General features: G+C 39.9%; 1 protein-coding gene across 2 annotated transcripts in view; it reads right to left on the bottom strand.

Annotated features, from left to right (window-relative positions):
- Positions 1-15,357: 15,357 nt before the first annotated feature.
- LOC122886425 (cadherin-6-like) overlaps positions 15,358-26,337 on the bottom strand; it is a 100,382-nt gene continuing 89,402 nt past the window's right edge. For both annotated transcript variants that reach the window (XM_044218618.1, XM_044218617.1), the window contains exons 10-12: positions 25,501-25,618; positions 22,961-23,212; positions 15,358-18,905 (exon numbers count right to left, since the gene is read on the bottom strand). In XM_044218618.1, the coding sequence (XP_044074553.1) occupies positions 18,358-18,905; positions 22,961-23,212; positions 25,501-25,618 (918 nt within the window). In that variant the 3' untranslated portion in view covers positions 15,358-18,357. The remainder of the gene's footprint in view (positions 18,906-22,960; positions 23,213-25,500; positions 25,619-26,337) is intronic.

Raw genomic sequence — 26,337 nt, 5'->3', positions numbered from 1 at the left:
CTTGTTGGTAACATTAATATATCTGGTAAACTGTACATAGTTCCGTTTTTTCCCATTGTTCATAGGCTAGAAAAGCTTTCAAAGTAAATAGTTAGCCTTGCTCCCCTTGGAGTAAACAAATTGTCACCATGGAAACCGATCAGAAGGCAGCACAGCACTACTACTCTCAGAGTAGAGAGCAAGGAGATTCAGTACCCTGCGAAATGTAAAAGTGGAACAACTAGGGAAAAACACAAGGAAAAGACACTGTGAAAATCCAGAGGTCCTCCTCACTGACTACGCCCAACAAAAAAAAAGGAGGGAAGAAGAACAATCTCATATTTTTCACTGATTCAATCTACATCTGGAAAGATACTCTTTGCAGCAATTATGCATATGTATCCAGCGAGGGCATCGGCTCAGGAGGCAGATTAAAGATCTGTGAAGATGAACACCTTGACAAAGGTGACCCTCTGCTTACATAATACACCAAAGGAAAGGTCATGGTCCAAGGTAATGAAGCACACCTGGAGTCCTTTCAAGAGGCATTTCCCCTGTTGAAAGCTGAGGTGGACACCAAGAGGATTAATGTCCCCTCTGACAGTGAAGATGATAAGAGCCCATGATCTGCTTACTCACTGTCCTCCAAGATATAATGAAGTCAATGGTACCCTCAATAAAATTAAAATAAATACGCAAGGGCAGAACATCGGGGGGATCTTGGTGTGGTATAAAGGAGACCATTGCCATCAGATCTCACCACTTAACAGGTAAATCACACATTTGGTTAAGATTAGATCAAAGCCTGGGCATAACTGATAGAGACCCATATCCCTGTGCTATTTACATACCCCCAGTAGATTCTCCTTATTTCAAAGAAGACATTTTGGAAACTGTCCACAGAAATCACTTATTTCCAGGCCCAAGGAAACATGCTTCTAACCTTTGAACCTGATGTAATCAACCCACAGGGCAACAACTATGTGTTTGGTCAGTCTCCCCTGTTTACCACACCAACCATCACCCCTCGGAACAACCTTGACTCTGAAATAAACCAAAGTGGCAGCGAGGTAGTGCAACTCTGTCTGGCCTTAGGCCTGCACATAGTTAACGGTAGGTTCATGGGGGATTCTTAAGGGAAATTCACATACTTCTCAGCTCTTGGGTCTAGTGTAGTAGACTATGCAATCACTGACATAGACCCCTCCACTATCAGTGCATTCACTGTCAGAAAGCAATCCCCCCTTTCAGACCACAACCAAACAACTGTTCTTTAAATTCTCAGGTCAAATGAGTGACACAAAAAAAGAACCCAGTAAGCTGTATAAATTACACCCTGCTTACAGATGGGCCCAAGACAGTGGAGACAAATTCAACATGGCCTTGAACTCATCTGATCTCATGAATGGCATATCAGTATATAACCAAAAATCTATATGTCCCTACCAGAGATGATGGAAAAAAGGCTATTGATGATATTAATATATTTCATAAGGCAGCTATTATAGCTAACCTTATAAAACAAAAACGGAAGCCTATTAAAAAGCAAAAAGCTGACAAATTGTTTGATCAAGAATGTAAGACCATCAGAAAAGACTTGAACCAAACAACCTAGACTTATGCATTAGGTACAATGACATTTTAAACAAATATAAACGTACAATTAGGAACAAAAAACAAAATTATACCCACAAGAAAGTTGAAGATGTTGAATATGCCAAATGAAATTAATTCAGATCAATGTATTATATAAGAAAAACCCCAAACACTGGAAGAAACAATTAAAGACAACCAAAGCCCACTTGATTTCCCAATTACTTGGGAAGAATTGATCACACAGACAAAGTCTCTCCAGCCAAGAACAGCTTGTGGTGACAGCATTAAAAATGAAATGCTCAAATGCAGCACCCCAGAGATACAGGGTGCAGTGTTGAAGTTGTTCAATATCTTACAGTCCGGATGTTTTCCCGACATCTGGTGCAAAGGGCTCATTTCCCCCATTCATAAGAGTGGGGACAAATCAGACCCTGATAACTACCGTGGCATCTGTGTCAGCGGTTGTCTCGGTAAACTATTCTGTAGTATTCTAAATAAAAGAATAATAGATTTCCTTGAAGAACACTCTAACTTGAGTAAAAATCAAATAGGCTTCCTCCCAAAACACAGCACCACTGACCATGTATACACTCGTCACACTTTAATTAACAAACATGAACACCAAACAAAAAATGATAAGATATTCGCTTGTTTTATTGACTTCAAGAAAGCTTTCGACTCTATTTGGCATGAAGGGTTCTATGACAGACTTTTACATTGTAGTATAGGGGGCAAAATTTATGATCTCTTAAATCAGTGTATTTGGAAAATAGATATGCTGTAAAAATTAAACAAACAAAACAAACAAAATTAATCCTTCACCCAGAGAAGAGGTGTTTGTCAGGGCTGCAACTTAAGCCTGACTTTATTTAATGTGTATATAAATGAACTTGCTGTACAGTTGGATCAGTGTGCTGCTCCTGGCCTCTCCCTCCTAGATAGAGAGGTGAAGTCTCTGTTTTATGCTGTTGACCTTGTTCTACTGTCTACTACTGAACAAGGACTGCAGCAACAGCTGGACAAAGCAGAAAAGTACTGTCAGAACTGGGCTCTGGCAGAATTCTGCAGATTCATTTTACATATACACAGAAAAACACCAACAAATACATGTAGAGCAGAATTAGGCAGATACCCACTGATAATTAACATTCAAAAGAGAGCACTCACATTTTTTGATCACCTTAAATCCAGCGCCCTAGACACCCTCCATTCCAAAGCCCTCCAAACCCAAGAGCTGAGCCCAGAAAAGAGTCCCCCATGTCGGTTGGTGCTGAGACTAACTGCCCCCCCACACACACACACACTCTGAGCAGTCTCACAACAGCACTGCTTTCCAAGCAGAGGAAACCAAATTATAAAGCAATGTAAAGAAACCTATTTGGAACATTGGAAAGAAGAAACTAAAAGCCAAAGTAGATCAGAATGTTATCTGGTCCTAAAAAGAGATTATGTATTGGTAGAATATCAGAGATAGAAAGCAGAGACAGATCCTAACCAAGTACAGGCTCAGTGACCACAAACTGGCAATCGAAGGAAGGCACAAAAAATCATGGCAACCAAAAGAAAACAGAATATGTGGTCACTGTTCAACAGGTGAGGTTGAGACAGAGATGCACTTGCTCCTACAATGTCCAACATTCAATGAAATAAGGAACATTTACTATAACAAGTTCAACCCTGTAATCTCAGATTTCAAAGAGCTAAATGACCTCTCAAAATTAAAAATACTCATAGAAGAAGGTCGGGTTATCTTATGATGATCTAATGATGAACTATAGTAGTAATTTGTATGAAACTGATTTTATAAAAATAAATATAAAATGTAAATTTGTGAAAAAAATATGGCCCTCGGTTGAATGTATTAAAAATATATTTTTTAGATGTGTCCAATGTGTCCAATCAGGGGATCCTTTTAAACGTGTGTAATGTAGCATTATATGTTTTGTGCATAATTATCAAAAAACATATGCTGAATAAAATGTAAACATGTACAATAAGTTTTGCTATTACCTTGTAGATCTAAATAAACGACTCTGCAATGATAAATGTTTGTTTCTTTGTCTTTATTTTAAAACAACCAAAGATATACAATTAAAAATGTATCCAGTCAGTTAAATGTGTTTTAGGAGATAAAAAAGGACTTGTTTCAATTTCTGTTTCATTCTGCTAATAAGAAGTGTTGGAGTATCAGACGTCTTTCTCTTAAACTCTTAGATTTTTCTCTTGACTTGATGATTTGGTACAACTGATAAAGGGACATTTGTTGGGTCTCTGTAAATAATATTATAAAGAGTACGGTCTAGACCTGCTCTATAGGAAAAGTGCAATGAGATAACTTCTGTTATGAATTGGCGCTATATAAATAAAATTGAATTGAATTGAATTTAGCATAACCAATGATTGTAAGTATTCGTTCCATCCTGTAGGCCGGTGACTGTCGGGCACATTGTGAGTGGCAGTCACATTTCTTATTAAATCATACACATGTGACGCTTTCATAATATTTCCAAATTCTCCTTGTTTAGTCCACGAAGTAATGTTCTTTGAGGCTGACATTTTGTCAAAATATGTTGTGCCTTATTCTTGCTGTTTTTTTGGAATGTTTTTTTAAATTTCCACAATCACAGAGTCTTTTCTTTATTGACCATCCATGTTAGCCTGTTCTGAACCATGACCATCCTCACTGATAGCCTAATAAACAAAACTTTTAAGAACACAACAAAATAGGATTTTACTAAATTACAACATGATTAATAAAAAAACAGAGAATGAGATAAACTGACTAACAGGTTACTTACCGTGATGAGAAGCCATTGGCACACTGTTCAGACAATTGTTAGCCGTGAAGTGGAGAAATGTGTTGAACCAAGGGGTAAACACCCCAAAACATGCAGGAATTTAAACCTTTTAATTGCATCAGACAATGGGCTAGTCTCTGTACTTGTCTTGTTAGATCTTAGTGCTGCATTCGACACCACTGACCATCACATCCTATTACTGAGAATGGAACATTCAATTGACATTAAAGTAATTGCACTAAGCTGGTTTAAATCCTATCTGTCAGATCGATCTCAGTTTGTACATGTTAATGGTGAACCCTCTGTGCACGGCAAAGTTAGTTACGGATTTCCACATGGTTCTGTGAAACTAACCAGTTAGCTAAACTTCAAGCATGCCTTAAGGACATAACAACCTGGATGACCTGCAATTTTCTGATGTTAAACTCTGACAAAACTGAAGTTATTGTATTTGGCCCCAAACACCTCTGAGACACATTATCTAAAGATATAGTTACTCTAGATGGCATTGCCCTGGCCTCCAGCACCAACGTAAAGAACCTTGGAGTTATCTTTGATCAGGATTTATCCTTTAACTCCAACATGTAACAAACTTCAAGGACTGCCTTCTTTCACCTACGTAACATTGCAAAAATCAGGCACATCCTGTCTCAAAATGATACCAAAAAACTAGTCCATGCATTTGTTACTTCTAGGTTGGACTATTGCAGTTCCTTATTATCAGGCTGCCCGAATAAGTCCCTTAAGACTCACCAGTTGATCCAGAATGCTGCGGCACGTGAACTGAACTATGAAAAGAGATCATATTTCTGCAATATTAGCTTCTCTGCACTGGCTCCCTGTAAAATCCAGAATAGAATTTAAAATCCTTCTCCTCACCTACAAAGCTCTTAATAGTCAGGCACCATCATATCTTAAAGAGCTCATAATACTGTATTACTCGACTAGAACACTCCCAGAAAGCAGGGTTACTTGTGGTTCCTAGAGTCTCCAAAAGTAGATTGGGAGCCAGAGCCTTCAGTTATCAAGCTCCTCTCCTGTGGAATCAGGTCCCAGTTTGGGTTCGGGAGGCAAACACCATCTCCACATTTAAGAGTAGGCTTAAGACCTTCCTCTTTGATAAAGCGTATAGTTAGGGCTGGCTTGGGTGAGTCCTGAACCATCCCTTAGTTATGCTGCTATAGGCCTAGACTGCCAGGAGACTTCCCATGATGCACAAGGCCTCGGGAGCAATTTGGGGTTCAGTATCTTGCCCAAGGACACTTCGACATGTGGGCTGGGGGAGGCCGGGATCGAACCACTGGTTTTCCGGTTGGTAGAAGACCTGCTCTACCACTAAGCCACTCACAACAGATATGTAGATTTTGAATACAATAGTTTTTCTCAATTGCTTAAAGACAAAAACTGGTTCCTGTACCACAAAAATCCATACCCTTAAAATACCCTTCCCCCCAAAAAAACACACAAAAATGACAACATTTTCATTCAAACATTAAAAACCCTCTGAAACCCACGCTCCCAAATATCATGTTGTCTTTAGAGCATCATTACTCCTCAATGGTTTGAGCTAGAGACACTTGTCCATTTTTCTCCTGTTAAACTACACAAACTACGCTAACATGAGAGTCCCTGTTTGTGCATTTGAGTAATTTGCTTCCTTTAGTAAAACTAATATGAAAAGTTGTAAAAAATGTGCATAATCTCATCCTCTGCCCAGCGCATTGTTCATTCTTTTTGTGTGTGTATTGATCAGTTTTCATCCACCATTTTTGTTGGTGATGTAAGAGTCACAGGTCTGAATCAGACACTTCTATTGGCTACAGTGGATGATGTCACAGCCAATTGGAATATCTGATTCAGAGGCTTGTCTGTATGTTGTGTGTATTGTAACGGGACAGGAGCAAAGCAGAGAGGAAAAGTTTGTACAGAAACAAAGAGATATAGACAGATACAAAGACATGGCAAAAAAGACATTTAGTGCAGCTGAGGTGTTGGAGCTTATTTTTCAAGGCGATGTTGAGGAAAATAACCCGAGTCCGAGTCGTGCTATTCAGAGGATGAGAGGAATTTCGCCGAAGTAATGCTAATATGAAATAAATACATTGTGATGTATTATGTAGGCTATAGAGTAGGGAAATGGGATTTTGGATTGCAGATATATATATATTTATACTTTTTGCGCACTAGGACACCATTTGCACTGTAAGCTATCCAGACAGACCTACAGTATCTGATAGGCCTAACACTGTGTGTGTGTGTGTGTGTGTGTGTGTGTGTGTGTGTGTGTGTGTGTGTGTGTGTTTTCCCTGTAAGCAATACTGATCATTATAGCATGGTAAAGTAAATGTATATTATGTAAAATAAACAGACTATTACTGTAGAATAGTATAGGGTGGAAGTAAATAGTATGTGAAATAAACCAAATACTACTGTAAACTATTTTACAGTATATAGATAGCCTATATAAATAAATAAATTATTATTATTATTTTAGTCATTTCAATCCCTCCAGAAGGTGTGTTTTGAGAAGAGAAGGGTTAGGCCACTGAGGAAGTGTGTGTTGAAGGCTTTGAGTATTTATTATGACCCACTGAAATATTATTATTACCCACTGCCCAAAAATGGGTATAACTCATAAATACAAGAAGCTAGAATCTTCAAACCACTTTTAGCACAATCCAAACAAATGTCTGCAACTTTCTATGTTGAGTTTTTATTTCGTTATCATGGTTTGCAGTGATATTTTAAGTAAAATTAGGAAATTTTTTTTGTTTGTTTTATGGGCTAATATCCCCCATTATAGTGAATAGAAGTCTTTATTGAGTGATATATATCATTATCTGAGGTTGTGCTGACTCTGGGAATGTTGAAACGTTATTATACTGTAAAAAATGACAACTTTATGAGGCAAAACACAAAGATATGCAAAAACAGAAAGGTCTTCATATGGGTTTTAGGATAACCTATCAGTTACATCTCTTGTCTTGTAGTTTAATTTCTTTGACCTGGGACACACCATGTTTGTTGACAAACCCGTCAGACCTGCCAACTATTTAGCATATTAAGATCCTTGTCAAGCTTTGTGGGCAGAATGGAGATTATGTGAATGTTTATGAAAACCAGGTGTAAATGCAAAGAACTGTGGATCAGAAGTCATTATCAAGATAATGTATCCAGATACAGATCACATGTTAATACCAGATGTAAAAGGAGCCACAGGGTCTATTATTCAGGATAAGACACCTCTTTCTGTTCCCTGAGCAGCACCAGAACCAGAAGGTCCTTACGCCTCTTGCATGCTTTGACCAGACTGTGTCCCTGGCCTCCTGGACTAAATCTTTTCACCATCCTCCTTCTTTTTCCTGGCCTGCTGTTGCTGTGAAAAAGAATACATGAAGGCATTTGGGGGCTGTGTGTGTGTTTTTTGTGTGTTGTTATTTCAGTGCAAGTTGACAATGTGTGTTCTGCCTCTGGCAGATGGAAAAGCCCAGCCCTGCAGGCCACACACAGCAGAACATCCCAGTGAAGCAGCTTGTTCCATCCATGCCTTGAAGACTGAATGGTCATGCATTTGCGAGTGAATCTGTGTGTGCATTTCAATGTCTGCATGTGTGTGTGGTGCTCTTTGTGTGGGGGTGGGGCTATTGACTTTGATAGTCATATTTTTTCTCTTTACATGACAGCCCTATCAAAGATTAACAGTGAGAAAAAATCTGAAGCACTAATGGAGGCACGCAGTGTACTCATAGCATGGTAAAGTTATAGCTGTCATCACTAATGCTGAAACTGGGTAACCACACACACATGCACACAGAAACAGAAAAAAGTGCAGGGATGATACACAGAGTAGAACAGGGTTAAAGGTGTAAAGTCTGTTTTAAAAACTGTCTCCATCCAAAAATGGTTTGCTGTGCATCAATTCATTTTTTGGTCTTTAAAAAAACAACATTATCATTATTATTATTTTGGGATTTTTTGCCTTTTATTTGATAGTGCAGCTGCAAATAGACAGGAAAGGGTGAGAGAGAGGGGATGACATGCAGCAAAGGGCCGCAGGCTGGATTTAAACCCAAGCTGCTGTGGTAAGGACTCAGCTTTGGTACCCTCAACCATCTACCAGGTGCTCTACCGTTCAATATCACAATCATTCACTCCAGTTGCAAATCTCTCCAAACAGAAGAATCAGTACACCTCATCTGAGAACAAGTTGTGTACCTCAATGTGCACCTCAATGTAAACATGACAGTGTTGGACCTCTCCTCGCCTCACCATGTGTGAGAGACAAAGACAGGCCTACCTGGAAAAGCTGAAGCCTTCACTAAGAGGCTCGACTAAGAAACAAAGGACAGACAGTAGAATGGCGCCAAGTCCCCACAGCCATTAATTCACACCTAGGTAAGACTAACGCGAAATCTCAGTTGAATCTAAACACTGGACTCCTATTGGACGAGATGCGCAATATGGTGCATGAAATCGCCATGACGACATCACATCTATAAAGCCTAGCGCAACACACAACTCATCGTCTTTTCCACTGTAACCCCCGTCACGACAGGAAGGCACATCACATGAACTTTTGCTGGACGAGCAACAGACTGTTTTGCGTTTGCTGAACACACTTTTGGATCTTGATCGTTTATTCCCCATTACAATCCTGTACCTGTAGAAGGAAGAGACACGGACTGACTGTTTTCTTTACAGACAGCAAGACGGCCGCTGAGCGTCTCTCTCCCCACCGATGTCGACCCTTTGCTGCCACTCGAAGGAACAGTTTTGCCATTTGAGCCACAGATGGTGTGTTAGCACGTTCCATTTTGTATCAGTATGCTGGGACTCCACAGATGAATTAATTCATTAGGATGATTGTTAACTGAACTTTTGTTAGGAGACTGCATTCTCTTTTGTCCCACAATCCTGAGAGCTATTAAACGCAGCATTGGCCAGTCTGACCTATGACCCAGAAGTCACCAGGTCATTAAAAATGTCAACGATCATTTGTTCAGATTCTTTCCTCCTCACTCTACGCCTGGACCTCGGGAGGTCCGCATTACGCAGATCCCCCCACGAAGAACAAAGGATTAGGCCACAACACAGGCGCCTGCCTTCGTCTTAAGATTTATGGTTAGCTCACCACTAACCGAGAGTAAGCAAGCGTCTTTCTCCTGGAATCCTTCACTGCAGCAGACAGCCATGGCTGTGTCCCTCTCAGTGTGGCCTGCCCACCAGCAGACACCCAGCTGAACTCTCTTACTGCAGCGACCTGCATATGATTTCTGCAACATAGTTTAGCACCAACGGCTGCCACACACAAAGCGTGCCAGCTAACTTCACATGCTAACAGGAGCACGAAGCAAGTTAATGCCGAGCTGTTAACTCTGTAAGGACAACCACAGGCGAAGCGTCTGGCTTCCTCCGATCTCACACTGCACGGCAAAAGACACTTCCACAGCGGAACCACAGTTCTTCCCAGCTTGGCTTGTTTCCAACAGACTGACTGCCAGCTAACAGCAGTACCAAAGTCACCTCTCTTTCCCTCCCACGGATGGGTATCGTAACAATTGGGTATAGCATAGGGTTAGCTAAGTAAAGGACTGTTTAACTTTTGTACATGTGACATTACTGATGTGTTTTCATTGAGGTTTTATTGTTGTGATGTGTTTTCATCGGTTAATTTGGTAGCCACTTGTTAAGTTGATGTTAGTGATGTTCACAGACACAGGGTCATGGATGCAACTAACTATCCTCTTTTCTAACTTGCCACTGATCACGCACATTTACTTCGATTTGGCCTTCAACACAAACAACACGGCTGGGAGTAACTTTAAAGCTCCCGCTTCACATGTTCCTTTGTTTATAATAATAATAATAATAATAAAACTTTATTTATAGAGCACTTATCAAAACAAAGTACAAAGTGCTTCAGAGGAGAAATAAAATACCACAGTGAATGATGAAATATAAAGAAATAAAATACATAAAATACACAAAAGCAATAAAATAAACAGCCAGTTCAGGTAAAATCAGGATATGCTTTCCGATAAAAATGTGTTTTGAGAAGAGACTTAAAAGAAGACACTGAGTCAGACAACCTAATTTCTTCGGGCAAGTTGTTCTAGAGCCTCAGGGCCCTGATGACCAAAGCTCTGTCCCCCTTTTCATCCTTGACTCAGGAACAGACAGAAGACACCTGCCCGAAGATCTCAAAGTACGTGAAAGTTCATAAGGGATTAAAAGGTCTAAAATATAATCTGAAGCCAGGCCAGCTGACAAGTGAACAGGCTGTTACAATAATAAAAGCGTGAAGAGATAAAAGCATGTACAACAGTTTCTGCATCAGTAAGATTAAAAAAAGAAACAATTTTTGCAATATTTCTGAGGTGATAAAAACATTGTTGGACAAGCTTAGTGATATGTTGCTTAAAACATAAATTGCTATCAAACAGGACACCAAGATTTCTTGCAACAGGCTTGATATGTTGTGACATGTTACCAGTAGATGGCAGTATTTGTTTAGTGATGTGTTGGGGCCCAATAACAAGGATTTCTGTTTTGAGTTGAGCTGAAGAAAGTTTATCGACATCCAGTTTTTTATGTCAGACAGGCAGTCATGCAGAGAACTCAGCGTACTAAGGTCAGTGGGCTTGACAGGGAGGTACAATTGTGTGTCATCAGCATAACAATGAAAAGAAATCCCATGTCTGCGGATGACATCACCCAAGGAAAGCATGTATAAGGAGAACAGTAGTGGTCCCAGATTTGAACCTTGAGGCACACCATACTTGATATTGGAGAAGGATGACATGAAGTTATTAATACTGACACAGAATTTCCTATTGGACAGATAAGATGAGAACCAGTCCAGTGCAGTGCCAGATATGCCCACCCAGTGCCTCAGTCAAGTGCTTAAGTCCATCTAAAAGAATGCCATGTACAATTGTGTCAAAGGCAGCACTTAAATCCAGCAGCACAAGAATTGAGCACATGCCTGCGTCTGCATTCATTAAAAGGTCATTAGTGACTTTGAGAAGAGCTGTCTCAGTGCTGTGGTGCTGACGAAAGCCAGACTGGAACTTTTCAAAGGTATTATTGTTTTCCACAGCAGCAAGAAGCTGCTTAGATAAAAAATCTTCGAGAATCTTCTAAATAAAAGGCAGTTTGGAGATTGGATGATAGTTATCCAGGAGGTTGGGATTAAGCCCAGGTTTTTTTAGGATTGGCTGGACACAAGCAGTTTTAAAGTAATCTGGGATGCAGCCAGTAGACAGCAAGCTGTTAAAAATAATTTGTAGAAGGGGCGCAATACAGTCCATAACTTCCAATAAAAACCTAGTTGGGATTTTGTCCAGAGGGCTGGAGGACACTCTCATAAGCAACATGGTGTCTACGAGTTCAGACAGCGTAACAGCAGAAAAATTGCTCAAAGAATCCCTGAGCGGGTGATCCACATGTAAAAAGGCAGGGTTGAGGGTGATACCAGATCTTATTAACTCCACCTTTCCAGCAAAGTGCAAAAGAAACTTTTCACAATCAGCATCACAATCAGCTGAGGCACAAGGAGAGGCTGGGTTAACTAACTGATCCACAGTCTTAAATAGGAATCTGGGGTTGTGCTGATGGGCAGAAATAAGTACAGAGAAATTACATGTTCTTGCATCCTTCACCATCCTATTATAAAGGAGTAATAACTCTTTCATAGCCACAAAGTGGACCTGGAGACCTGATTTCTTCCATCTGCTCTTCTGCATTTCCTTTTACAGCTTTGAATACTATTATTTACCCATGGCTGTTTGTGTTTGGTCTATTTTTCAGAGGAGCTATGAGATCTAAGGTTGCAGAACACAGGTAGTTAAAAGAATCAACCAAATCTTTGGTGTTGGAGGAATTGGAACACTATCCCAGGAGAATTGAATAGTGTACAGAATTTTGAGGCACTATGCTCATTAAGGACGTGTGTGTACTCAGAGCGGGATAAGACAGTACTAGCAGCCTGTAATTCACAGTTAAAAACAATGCACAGGTGATCAGATACAGACATGTCCCTGAATTCCACAGGTGGAGTTTTCAGGCCCAGACTAAAGACTAGGTCTAAGGTGTGGCCACGGGAATAAGTTTGGCCAGACACATGTTGTTGTAAGTTAAAAGAGTTAGTGATATTTAAAAAATCAGCAGCAAGAGCATTAGAAGAGTCATCAACATGAATATTAAAATCACCACAAAGAACACTTCTATCATAATTTAGTTCCAACAGGAAGGAGCCAGTTGGTTTAGGGGGGCGATAAATAATAACAAATATGACCAGAAGGGGGCCACCAAGTATAAACATGAGCACTTCAGGAGGTAAAATCTTTGCAAGCAATGAGGTTACACTTTAAATGCATCTAATAGACAGTAACAAGGCCTCCACCACACCACAAACCCTAGGGCAGCTAAAGCAGTCATAATCTGGAGGGCACAATTCAGAAAGCTGACTGTGATCACCAGGACGTAACCAGGATTCTGTTAAAAACATAAAATCCAAATCAGTAGAAGAGATAAAATAATTTAAAATAAACGTTTTGTTAGAGAGGGATCTTACATTGAGAAGAGCCATCCTTAAAAAGTCTGTGCTGGGTCAGACCTGAAGTTAAGACTGGAGGTAGGGTTCTGGCCCCGATCTTTATTAAATTATTATTATTGCTATGTCGGCTGTGTCTGTGTCGTATTAAGGACCTATTGGAAATTACCACAGGAATTTTAAAAGAAGCACTAGAGGGATCCGGGCTCCAAACAGCAGCACTGTTCAGTCCACAAGGGGGAGTTAGTGACTGCAGAGGGTGCGGGGCTGTTTATGGTGGGCAGAGAAGATAAAGAAGAAAGGGGAAGGGGGCAAGGGCAAGGGGAAACAGGTGATGTAAATAGTCAACTACATGAGGAGAACAGCACAGCATGCTGCAGGTTAGCTGCCAGCAAGCGATTACCTGACTTGTTTGGGTGAAGACCATCTCGTGCAAACAAGGAAGAACGATCCGAGAATAAGTTAAACTTGTGAATAAAACCAACGTCATAAGAGCTGCAGACAGACTGGAGCCAGGTATGAAGGCTGAGGATCCTGCTAAAACGGCCAATTCCACAACCTAGTGTAGGAATTGAACCTGAAATAAAAACACGCTTTCCAGTGCTGTTGAGCAGGTCAAAGAGGTGGAGGAAGTCTGCTTTCGTCAGCTCAGATTGCTGATGGGTGGTGTCATTGGTGCCGACATGGACTATGATTTTCGTGATAGTCGTCGGGAGTGCAGCCAGAAGTCCGGGGAGCTTTTCGAGGATGTCTGGGGTCGTAGCTCCAGAAAAGCAGTGTGTGACCGTATTAACGATGCGGATATTCCTTACTATGGAATCTCCAACTATCAGCGTAGTTGGGGGGATGAGAGGAGGCAGAGTCGATGATTGTGGAGACTGCCAAGTTCCATCAGCTGTTCCTGGGATAGTTGTGACTGCTGCGGCGAGGGTGCGGCGTCCTTTTTAGCAGAAGTGTTCTCTGCTGTCTCAGGACGAATGAGACCTCCAGAGCTTCTCCTGATTACGACCTCTTTCAGTAACTTGCGGCGAGAGGAGGAGGAAGACTTGACCGCTGGAAAAAGGGAGCGTCCCTCCAGTGGAGGAAAGTCCTGCGTATCCAGGATGTCAAACCTGTTGGCCACCGGGAGGTCCCGATGTGAAGGTGGAGGAGGCAGGAGCTTTGCAGCACGTCTGTCCTCGCAGGCAACAGTCCAGTGCTCCTTCTCACCACCCCCGCCGACAAGTGACCGTGCATCCACTGTGGCTCGGCAAGGAGTAGAAATGGCAATTGCTTTGGGCTTTGCACCCATGGGGAGCCACGGATCTTCAGGCCTCTTCTATGTTGAACTCCAAATCCTTCAACCCACTAGCTATTAATTGTAATTTTGGTTATAGTAATTCATTTAATTATTAATCTGAGTTCCAAATGGATGGTTTAGTGTATTTTATGAGAATCAATTAATTATAGTAATCATTTCTCTTCTTTAAGAAGAGTGGTGCCCCCAAGGACTTTATTCATTAAAGTTATTATTTATGATTATTTTCGATAATCTTGATAGCCCAATCTAATTGATTGCACCTGAACAATTTGGTGCCCCTTAACCATTGTAAATCCCAACAAGTACCATGCCGCTGGACCGTTTAATTGTGTTGGCTTTAGCCACAGTGGAAGCTAATAACTGTGCTTTATCAGACCAAAGTCCAGTAACACGGATGGTGAATGAAAGTTTGCTGCTGGGTTACTGTGTGATAAAGTGGCAGCTATTGTGCTTTACCATGGCATTTGAGACTCCTTGTGCCTTACTCTGTGTACTTTCTTTCTCTTTCCTCTCCACTAACCACATGCCTTTACATATACACTTACACACACATCTCAAACGAACCAGATAGCGTGAGAGCATAGCTAGCTAAGCTGCCCGCTGAAAGTGTTGTAGATTAGCTTTTAGTGTCTTGTTCTTTTCTTATTCAGGGTCATGGGGTTGGAGCCTGTACCAGCATGCATTGGGTGGAAGGCAGGGGCACATAAACATCTGTCACGTGCAGGGTCAGATTAACCCTTAGGGCAACACCAGTGGGATAAATGAGCTGTGGGCCCCACTTGCAATTGATCAACGTGGTGAACCTGAAGCCAGTGAATCCGCATATTTACTGGAGATAACCTGAATGTAACATGTTAGTCCCAACTTCAATTTCAAGCTGTAAAAAGATGCATGGGAAGTACTTTTTACTTCGGAACTGAGCTTTGTTTCTGCTTTAGGAGTTGGAAGAAATAACTGGAGGAGCAGCAAATGTATTATTTCCTGTACGTTTAAAATGAATTTTTCAACTGTTGAGTTATGTTTTTAGAACAGGCACGTTTAATGAGTGAGTTAGCAGAAGAGACAGATGTAACAATGACAAGGATCAACATGGTTTCTCAAGGCTGTTTGTCAAAAAAAACCCCACACACTTTCACTGTAAAAGTTTATTTTGATAAAATTAAACAACTTGATAATACATCATATACCAACGGTAGACTGCCCACAGTGAGTTTCACACCTCCAAAATTACATAAAAAAACAGTACAGCTGGACGGTATTTAGATTTTTTTCCCTCCAAGAATATCATCATTGTATCCTATAAATATTTGGTACAAAAAGAATGAATTACAATATAAAGGAAAATATGTGGGCATTTTTGTTTTAAGCCTTCAGAGCAGACTACGGTTACAAAACACAACTGAAACAAACTGCTGCTTTTACTGGAACTGCCAAAACACACAATACAAACTCCTGATATCAAATCAGAATATAAAGAGTCTGAATCAATAAACGATGTTGACTTCATAGGTTCATCCCTCACTTGGAAGCGTGTTATTTTTAACATTGCACTGAGGCTGACTATTGTGATTTTTGACCTTGTGCTTCAGTACTGTGACATAAAAGCAAATGATAAATATGCTGCTTTCACTGTCGGTTAATTACAACATTTAACAACAAAACCTCTGTCTCTTAATAAGACACAAAGGTGGGCTGAATAAAACTAAGAGAATAAACCAGTATATAAGATAAGCTGTCATTTTTTTCTTGTCTCATACAAAACAGCGATTAAAATCTGTGACAGGATACCTTTGGGCAAAAACATTTGGATCATATCCTCAAACTATGGAAGTATGAGGGAGAAAACAGGTATGAGCAGGAAATAATATGAATCTGAAAATGAGGTTACAAGTCATTGAAGGACATTCAAGCTGCAATACTGGCTGTGAAGTAGGGCTGTCACTTTTTTCAAAACGTCACGTTTGAAGAAGAACATGTCATTTTTACACTTTGTTTTTTGTATTGAAAAAATGAGATACAGGTGAATTTTGTTACCTTTGGACAGAGCCAGTCTAGCTGTTTCCCTCTTTCCAGTCTCTATGCTAAGCTCAGCTAATCGGCCACTTGCAGTAGCTTTATATTTAACATACAGACATTAACTTCTCATCTAACTCCCTGCAAGAAAGCAAATAAGCCTAATTCTCAAAATGTTGAACTATTGATCTAACAAAACATTGACATATTATCACATTATTCTGGTTGTTAACAGTTGCTTACATCCAGCAGATAGGGAGCAACAACTTAATTTATTAATCTTGCCTGTATTATAGTGTATTATATTTTGATTTGCTAGAACTTCTATTCCTGTGTGCACTGACATGATAGTGAGCAGCTGTAACGAAAGAGTTTCCCCTCGGGGATCAATAAAGTATTTCTAATTCTGATTAGCATCCATTTGGATTACGTTTGTGTCCACCTGATGAATGTAAGTCTAATATTCACTCTCCTTTTAGCTCTGGTTTGGTCTCGACCAACTCTTGAGAAAAATATTTGGCTCTTACCTGCTTAATGCAGCTATGTTCACCAACTAGTTGCTAACTGTGTCTGTCTGCCGTTTAGTGTTGAAAACAGTTGCTAACTCTCAATCAAAACAGTAAAATTGCAGGACGGAAAACCAAAACAATGACCTGAAGGACACTAAAACGCTCTCCATTCACATTATATGTAGTCATTTGATCCATTGTAATTATAAAAATATTGATTAGTGCAGCTTTAATATTTGACCAAACCCACAATCTTTGCCTTATAAATGGCTTGATGCGCTTAAACATAGGTAATTTAGTAAGTTAATTCAGCCTCCAACAGTAGTCAGAATATTTTAATAAAAAGTGACAGCTCTACTCTGAAGGGAGGGCTTCCCCATGTCCCTCATGTAAATATAAAGCATATTCTCAATGAAAATACTTTATTTAACATTGTTCAACAACTGTATGATATCAGAAGTTATATTTTATTAAAAACAAAAAATTAAAGATTTATAGAACTTAGTATACTCCCAATATGACTCAGTTCAACCAAGTTTCTGACACAATTTACACTTAATCAAGAGCTGAAAGTCTAGAAATGATGCCATGAACATATATCTTCTTTTTGTGTGCAGCACAAAAAAAACCCCAACAAAAATCTAAAAACCTGCATAAAACATAAAGAAATCAGTGCATTTAGCCATATGAGTTGTCCTCTTTTACTCTGTATCCCGAAGAAGGCGATCTTTAAGTGAGGATCCTTTAGAACAGCTCCTCTGGAATGGTCCTTTTGTATAAGACAGAAAAAAAGACAAAAAGCAATTATGTAAGAGTCATTAGCCCCCTCCAATCTCAGCCAACCTACAGGTGTCCACAGTTCAGGTCGAAGGGAAGCAGAAGGGCACTTAGTCAAAAAGAAAAAAAAACTTGTCTTGTCCACACTCTTCACTCCATATCTGCAGAGGTAAGTGTTTGTGATCCAGCCCTGAAATAACTACACTGGGGTTTTGTTGACTGACCTGGATCCCCAATGCTTTCCTCCTCAGTTTACCTTGAATGACACATGTAAAGCCACAAGAAACCCTCTGCAAAATGGTTATCTGGTAACCAAGGAGAGATTAAAGCAAAGCCTGAAAGTATTAAAAGTCAAATTCTCAATACAAAATACAGTCTAATTTTGATTCAAAAGTCCATTCAGGCCTGAAATGAGCCTTTATAGAGGTTCACACTGGTGGAACTGAAGATTTTAGGGCTCCACAATTGTGTTAGTTAATTTTCTTTTCTACATCAATTAGTTCTCATTCCCAAAATCAGATATTTAAGACTTATGTCCCCTTTTAAAAATGACTTGGTAAGCATTTTTGGATCCATGTGCAGGTCAAGGATCAGGTGGCGTTCTCTTGGAATGGAATTATCTGCCAGCACATCTGTTGGCTCATCATGTGGAGTGTGTGTCTGCATTTGTATAAGTTCTCACATTTTCTCAAAGCTCATCAGTATCATCAGGTAGTATCAAGTTGAGTTTGTGGTAGTTAGATGTTGCTGTCCTCTGCCCTGCATTCGTCAAAATCTTTCCTGAACTTGTCTTTGAAATGGAAGTGAGTGTGTGTGTTTGTGGTGTCTTTGTTAGGAGAAGTCACTGTCCTCAGCCCCGTACAGGTCAGCTAGTTTCCTGAACCTGGGCCCCCAGTCACTCAGGTAGTGGTAGTCCTGCTCAGCCACAGATGATGCTGAACTCAGTGAGCTCAGTGACTCGGCCACTGAGCCTGCTCCCTCGTAAGCGTAGGTGGCCAGAGAGTCGTACGGCGGTGCCGTCGGGTTACAATCGTTCTCCAGCACTCTCTGATTGATGAACTCGCGTACGTCCCTGTTATCCCGTGACGCCATACTGACTGGTGGCATGATGAGGCAAGAAACAGGGGGAGCAGGGCAGCGGTGTGGTGGGTACAGCAGGGTGTCAGTGGGGATGATGTCACGCCTTTGTTTGGCGGACTCCTCCAAGGTGGCGGCAGTGTCCGGGTGTCGCAGTGCTCCAATGTCGAAAGCCTGGGTGTCCTCCTCCCCTCCACCCTCGTCATTGTAGCTCACCACGTTGTCCCGGACATCCTCCTTGGAAATGATGAGAGGTTCCTGCTTTCTTTGGCGTTTCAATGCTGTGAACAGGACCACGATCACTGCAGGAGACAACAGCCAAAATATATGGGATTAGACAGTTTTACAGTGAACAGCACTGATTGGAATATACAGCCAATGAGCAAACAAATTTTAGTTTTTGGTGGTCTCATTTTGGTAGCTTTATTTTTATTGGTTATGGCAAAATTGTACTCAAGTGAATTGCTTAGGTCTGGGATCATGGTGACATCGCTACAACAAAGTCAGGGTAAGAAGCTAACACCTCATCAGTCCCCACAAGGTAGCACCAAGCTTAGTACATCAGGGAGTGACGAGTGATGATAATAACCCCCCCCCCAGGGGAAACGTCGATTTAGAGCTTACAGGTGGATGCTGGGTTGGAGGTGGTTCTTTTGAAATGCTACAGCAAGTGGCAGCATAGCTTTCAGGTGAGCGGTGTAGCAGCAGACATTGCAGCAAAAGCGAGACTAGAGCACTGACAGCTTAAGTACATCAAAAGGGGGCATTGTGTATATGTTGCAGTGAGAAGAATATGCTGTGTGAGTGTAACGGCAGATTGGAGTTGGCTGCCTGAACTAGTTCACCAGCTTCATTTCATTTTTGTAATAAACCCGAATGATCTTTTAATCTCCAACTAGTAATAAAAAGCACAATGGTATTCTATAATGCAAAGATGAACAAGTAAAACAGAGCAAGTTAAGATAAGCATCATAGCTCATCTTGATTCAGACCAACACATGGAAGGCTCAGCTGTACATAATCATGCAGAACATTTGATTGACCAAGCTCATGCAGGTCAGTTTGAATTTACATCAAGTAAGACCACAGTGGCAACAAGAACGAGCAGAAGTGAGTTAAGATCAGGGAACGGAAATAACTGATAATGCATACACAGTAGCACCACAAATCACAGCATGAAATGTCTGCAAAGGAGCAGGAGATTTAAAGGGGAGTGAGAGCCGAAGATGTCTGGTGGAAGATAGATGAACAAAGGCAGAGAAGAACAAAAATTAAATAGTGATGTGATGGTTGAAGTGATGATACATTATATGCATATCAGTACTACTAAAATACTACAGCTTAAGGCTCTGTTTTGATTACCATGTTAAATATAATTCGACACAATGTGATTTTTCTAAGGAACCAGACTGAGAACTAGCTTTACCATTTGCTCTTCTTTTGGATATAAATACATGTCTTTCTTTGTATAAGTTACATCAACATTGTTATGACACATTTTCTTAAAGTCAGTGTTCTTAGAGAGTGCACCTAGAACACCTAGAATATATTTTCTTTGGTGAGAACATTAGTTGAAAAGCTGTATTTTTGTATTTGGTTTGAGTCCACCCTGCACAGTTATAAGCACACCAGGACTTAGTAATCAGATCAACTGTAGATGAGTATGATGGACCTGTTTGCACTCTTTACTGTAATTTATCTTATCTGGTGTTCATTCCAGTTGAGAGCACTTGAAGAACTATTGTAGCTGAATATGAGCAGAAGTCTGCACTGTAGCTTGCCCTCAGTTAATTTTAGAACTGCTTGCTATTATATGTCCACATGTATTTCCATACATCAAAAATTCCATTTTGGGGCCGTCGGTGGGAATAATGTTGGTACTAATAAACCCCAGTTCTGGGGGACGACTGACACTCACATGTGGTGATGGTGATGGACAAGTGTGGTGATTCTGGACCATCTTCATATCACTAGTGACTAAATCTAAACATTTTGTGTTTTTTCACAACACATACTGTCATGGAAATCCAACATGGAAATTTAACATTTTCACCAGTGTGCCTGACAAAGCAAGACAAAAATGTCAGATTCTTATTAGGGGTATGAGTATACATTGTACTGTTTCGTATGACATTGTATGGTATGGTACCATGTCGTGTAAGGCATGGTATCTTGTGCTTTGTCATATTGAATCGTACCTCATCATACTGTATTATTGTGTACAGAGTCGTACTGTATTGAGTCGTAGCATGTTGACATGTATGGTATGGTGTCGTGCTGTATCCTACCCTATCATATTATATCATATTGTATCGTATTGCATCCTACTGTACTGTATTGAGTTGTATCATATGCTATGTTGCATTGTATAGTATTGTATCCTACAGTGTTGTATTGTATCTTACCATGTCATATCGTATCATATTGTATTCAATCAATTCATCAATTGAGAATGACTTCCGGATGGGAGCCGAAACGTCTTGATTCTGAAAACAGTGTCCAGATGACTACGACTGAAACCTTTTTTACTATTGTATTGTATTGCATCTATTGTATTGTATCACATTGTATCATGTTGTATTGTGTCATACCATATAGTATAGTAGTATCCTAAGGTGTTTTGTATTGTAGTGGTACAGTACCACTGACTGACTTTCGCTCAGCAGCCCCAACTCTGATTGGCTTTCAGCATTCCTGGTGTGTGTCCACTAAGTCTGCAATAACTCCACCTTCAGTGGCATAAATTTATTCATTTTCCCAGCAGCCCACTGAACTGTGTCAACTGCATGAATAAGAGGATAAGTGGGGATGTGGTGGCAGATGAGATGCATTCATTTTGTGTGGTTTGATTCTGACGAGCAGCAGCAGACTAGCACTGAACCAACATTGTTTTCAATTTCAGCAAATGAGAACACACAACTGCTGCTTGTGTTTACGATGCTGTACAAATGGAACTGCTGCACTGGGCAGACAGTAATGTGATCATACATGCTACATGTGTGCACCTACATTTAATTTTCTGTCACAATAGTATTTCAATAGCAACATATAGATTTTTAGATATATTTTCTTTATATAATCTTTTTTTTTTCCTTTATAATTTCAATGTCTTTAATAATGTGTATTGTTCCTTTAAAAATGTTGAAAAGCAGCTTATCATTGTATTCTCTTTATTCAAAACTACACCTAAAAATTGATGGTGAACATTGAGTGTGTTTTGTAGCATTGTGTGTACAAGCCAGTGAGTAACAGTCTTTGTGTAGAGGGGGACCAGGACTTTCATGGTTACACAGTAGAAAAAGCTACTTTTGTTTGCTTGCTTTATGGGACTAAATATTAAAAACACTGCTGTTCCACAGATTCAAGGAAGTTGTATAAAATGATACATAGGCCTAATATGTCTTTAAATTAAATATACCAATACATAATATGCCATAAGAAATACAATATTGTAAGTAGTAGCAGACACTTAAAGTATAGACCAGATGTTTTCAACTCCTGATTATACAGTTATATAGCACCAATTTTGTTTTTTATTTGAATTTATATATACATATAATTTATATCTACATAAAAGGGAGCACTGGTATCAGGTGGGTACACAGTATTGGCAGATACCCTGAGATGAGGTATTCGAATCTATTTCTGGAGAGAAAGAGTTGGATTGGTGCATCCCTAGAGGATAACCGCAACATGGAGCTGACAACTCCAGAAAAAGCTACTAAGTGGACCTTTCCACATTTTTTCACATAAATCTGCTATTTCAATGCAACATATAACCATAGAAATACAGCCCATCTACTAACATCTACTACTACTACTACTTGCACTATGCTTTCAGAGTATGTATTAGGACTGCAGCTAATGATTATTTTCATTATAGATTCATTTGCTGGTTATTTTTCCAATTAATTCATTAATTGTATAGTCTGTAAAATGTAAAAAAAAAAAATAGTGAGAAAATATAAATGACAACTTCCCAGAGCCCATGGTGACATCTTCAAATATCTTGTTTTGTTCAATTAAAAGTCCAAAACCTAAAAATGAGTGAATTATGAACAGTGAATTATGACAATGAAAAGCATTAGATCCTCTGATCCTCCAGGGAATGTTTGGCCATTTTTTACTATTTTTGATTGAAAACTACTGAAAATGACTGAAACAACTAACCGCTTATCAAAACAGTTGCCCATTTTGTTTCTGTTGATTGACTAATCGATTAATTTTCACCTCTGATATAGAATATATTTTAATTTAGAATATGATCAGTATTGGTGTAGCCCTGTACTGATTGAACTGAACACTGTGTTCGAAATTGATACACATAAACAAACATTCTGTATTTTCCTATACTTACTCAGCAGTATGATGGCACACAGTAGGATGGCGATGAGAGCTCCAGTGCTGAGACCAGGAGAGCTGCTCAGAGCCTCTGCATTACACAGTTCCATGTTGCCTTCACGATCACAGGTGCACACCCTCACAGTGAGGGTGCCTGTGCTGCTCTGCATGGGGTAGTCGCCGTCGGTGATCACCACGGGAACCAGGTAGATGCTCTGGTGAAGGCGGCTGTAGCTGGCTCGGCGTGTTAGGATGCCAGCAGTGTTATCTGAGGAGGAGAAAGTTCAGTTAGAATATCATTGTAGCACACCTGCAGTGCACAGTGTGTCTGACACTTTGTCACACAGCAGAGGTGCGAATAAAAATCACTTTATTACCAGGATGGAAAGAAAAATGTGGGTCCAACAAGGCGGAAGCCACTCATTCTATCTTACTGAGGAGACAAAGCATGGGGGTGAATCTGTTTTACAACTTGGGGCTGACCTGTTGATAGGGTACATTGCTTGATAACATGCAAACAGCCAATCACATAGAAGGAAAAAAACAATTTCTTACCAATATTGTGTAAAGGAGTCACTTTCAAATCTTCAAATCTTAGACTGAATATTTCAAATCTCTTTTCAAATTACAACCTCAATCTAGTTACATATGCAACGATGGTTCTATGAATACTGGATGACTGCCAGACACGGCACGTACTATCTGGATTTACAGCATCTGTAGTGATCAGGAAGAATAAAACAACTCGAGAATTGATTTCCGTTTTTATGTGGCTTGATAGAGGGATGTGGCCCACATTAAAATTAGCATGAACCACTCTCATATCTCTCCAGTAAATATGAAACTACAGCCAGCAGCCCGTTAGCTTAGCTTAGCATAAAGACTGTAAACAGCTAGCCTGGCTCTGTTCAAACAGGCTATTTCTTGGTCAGGTGATGTGACTTTCTGGGCTGCTGGTTGCCTGTCAACCTCACGATGACAACAAGACTCCAGGAAGTCACTGCGCCCGGCCAAGAAATAGTCTGCCACATACCCCACCCATAAAACCTCAACTTATCATTTTTACACTTACACTAGTTTTTCTTACGGATTAAACAAACATCACATCATGTGTTAATTAGTGAGCTTTAGAGGTCCTGGTAGGTGGATTTTGTTACCTTTGAACGGAGCCAAACTAGCTGTATCCCCCTGTTTCCAGTCTTTATGCCAAACTAAGCTAACCGGCTGCTGGCTGTAGCTTCATATTTAATTGACAGACATGAGAGTGGCATCCATCTTCTCATCTAACTCTTGACCAGAAAGCAAATAAGCTATTTCCAAAAATGTCAAACTATAATGCAATCTTAACAGAAATATTGACTTGATTTATATTGTGATAAACTTTTTTGCCGTACCGTGCCGTGCCCCACCCTACTGTACTACTCTACTCAAAGTCACAAGTAGCTTGATCATAATTACCAAATTTGTAATATCATAATAACGATACAATTTTGTGTAAACAGATGTATGTATGAATGATGATGCTCAGTAGGTGATTTGTAACCCCCCCTTTTTTTCAAAAGATAGCCTAGTTTTTGCCCCTTGAACTGATTTTTAGAGGCATTTACTAAACTCTGAAATAATGTATAATTATTACATTATATTGTCAAATAAACACTCAATTGCGGCACAAAGATTTGTTATATTTGAAAAAATAACAAGTGAGAACAGCAAAAAAACAACAACTTTATGAGCATTCAAGGGCACTTTTGGTCCAAGCTCTGTTAATTTCTGACCTGGCCTCTGTCATGCTGCTGCTACACTTTCTCATTCCCCCGTCTGCTGTAGAGAATATAGATAAATTGTTGAGAATTATTACATTTTGACGGAGCGTTTCTATTTTAACCGGCGCAGCTTTTCTAGCCTTTACAGCATTGTTTTAGCGGCCCGCGAGTTGAGTCAGTGAATGAGGTAGCCTACACACACACAGTGAAAGTAGAGACGAGTCTGAAAAATAATTTCACATGGCGTGCTCTAAAAAGAGAAAAGTAGACAGCGGAAAAAGAGCTTTTAATTAAGAATGGAGAGACTCTTACATGTTCACTCTTCCCACAGGCAGTTCAAAACCAGTATGTCTCATATGTTCCAAGACTGTGGCGATTATTTAAAGCTACAATGTGAAGCACCACAACGAGACAAAGCACAGAGCATCTTTAGAGCAGGTTAACATCCCGCATTTTGGTCATTTTGCTAACAAGGGGGATGACATCCATCCTCAAATTGCCTACTGATGATGCTTATAATTGTAGGCACTGTAAACAGTGCTGCAGCCAATACATTGGTTTGGTGAGGGATGACTTGACTGATGTTTTTTCTTTTTTACAATGATTTATTTTCTTTTTTCTGTCTACCAATGGGAAAAGCTAAAAATACCCTGTGTTTCCATTCTGAATGTTGTTGAAGCAGTTCACATTAGGTAAATGCCTTTGTTTAATGTCTGTTCCATATCATTTATGTGATTAATTTATGACACTTAACAGTAATCAGTAACCCTGTGCCTGGTCAAGTGTTACTTACCTCCATTGTCTCGGACAGTGAAGTTGTTGCGGTGGGTCCCCTCAGGAGCCAGGCTAAAGAAAAACTTGTGTCCTGTTGACGGCTCATCGGCATCGACTGCACTCACTGTCTGGATCCGCTGTCAGAGACACCAACAACCATTAACATGAACATCCCAATGGAATTTAGAGCAGTCAATGAGTGTAAAAAGATTTGCAAGGTTAGAGGTTCCATTCATGGTGACAGTACACACAAGTTCCTGTACTGGATTCAAATTCATGATTTTAGTGTGGAATATGGGCTTCAATCATGAGATTAAAAAAGGCAACATTAGGGCTTAGTATACTGATACAAATACAACACCTGAGTTTCTATACCAATACCAAAACAACATGATATTTTGATATCCTAACCCTAACCCTGTGTGTGTTTTATTTTTGATTAAAGTTTTAAAGGCCTTTTACCAACCACTAAAGTTTGCTTAAGAGCTTCCTCTTTAACTCTTAAGGTAAATGCTAAGGGCAGCAAAGAATGGCTTGCAATGCACTGTGGGAAATCTACATGTTTCTGCCTGCATTCTGTATCAATATGTAGTGAATATGAAGCAGCAGCAATTTAATTAACATTCTCCACCATTTAACCTGTAGTTAAAATTTAGCTCAGTTTTACACTAAGCTGTTTCTCTATCAGTCAAGAGATAATGCACAAACTAGCTTTGTGAGGGAATTAATGTGAAATCAGATGAGGTAAAACAAGGAATGGATACGTTAAGTGACTGAATGTAAATTATAGAAAACAAAGGCAACAATCTTTATACATGAAACATTTATTACACACAATACTAATAACTACACACAA

Source organism: Siniperca chuatsi, linkage group LG13, assembly GCF_020085105.1.
Source record: "Siniperca chuatsi isolate FFG_IHB_CAS linkage group LG13, ASM2008510v1, whole genome shotgun sequence".
NCBI classification, from domain to species: Eukaryota; Metazoa; Chordata; class Actinopteri; order Centrarchiformes; family Sinipercidae; genus Siniperca; species Siniperca chuatsi.
Note: the sequence above shows the minus strand (reverse complement) of the source record. Positions and strands in the feature narration are given on the sequence as shown.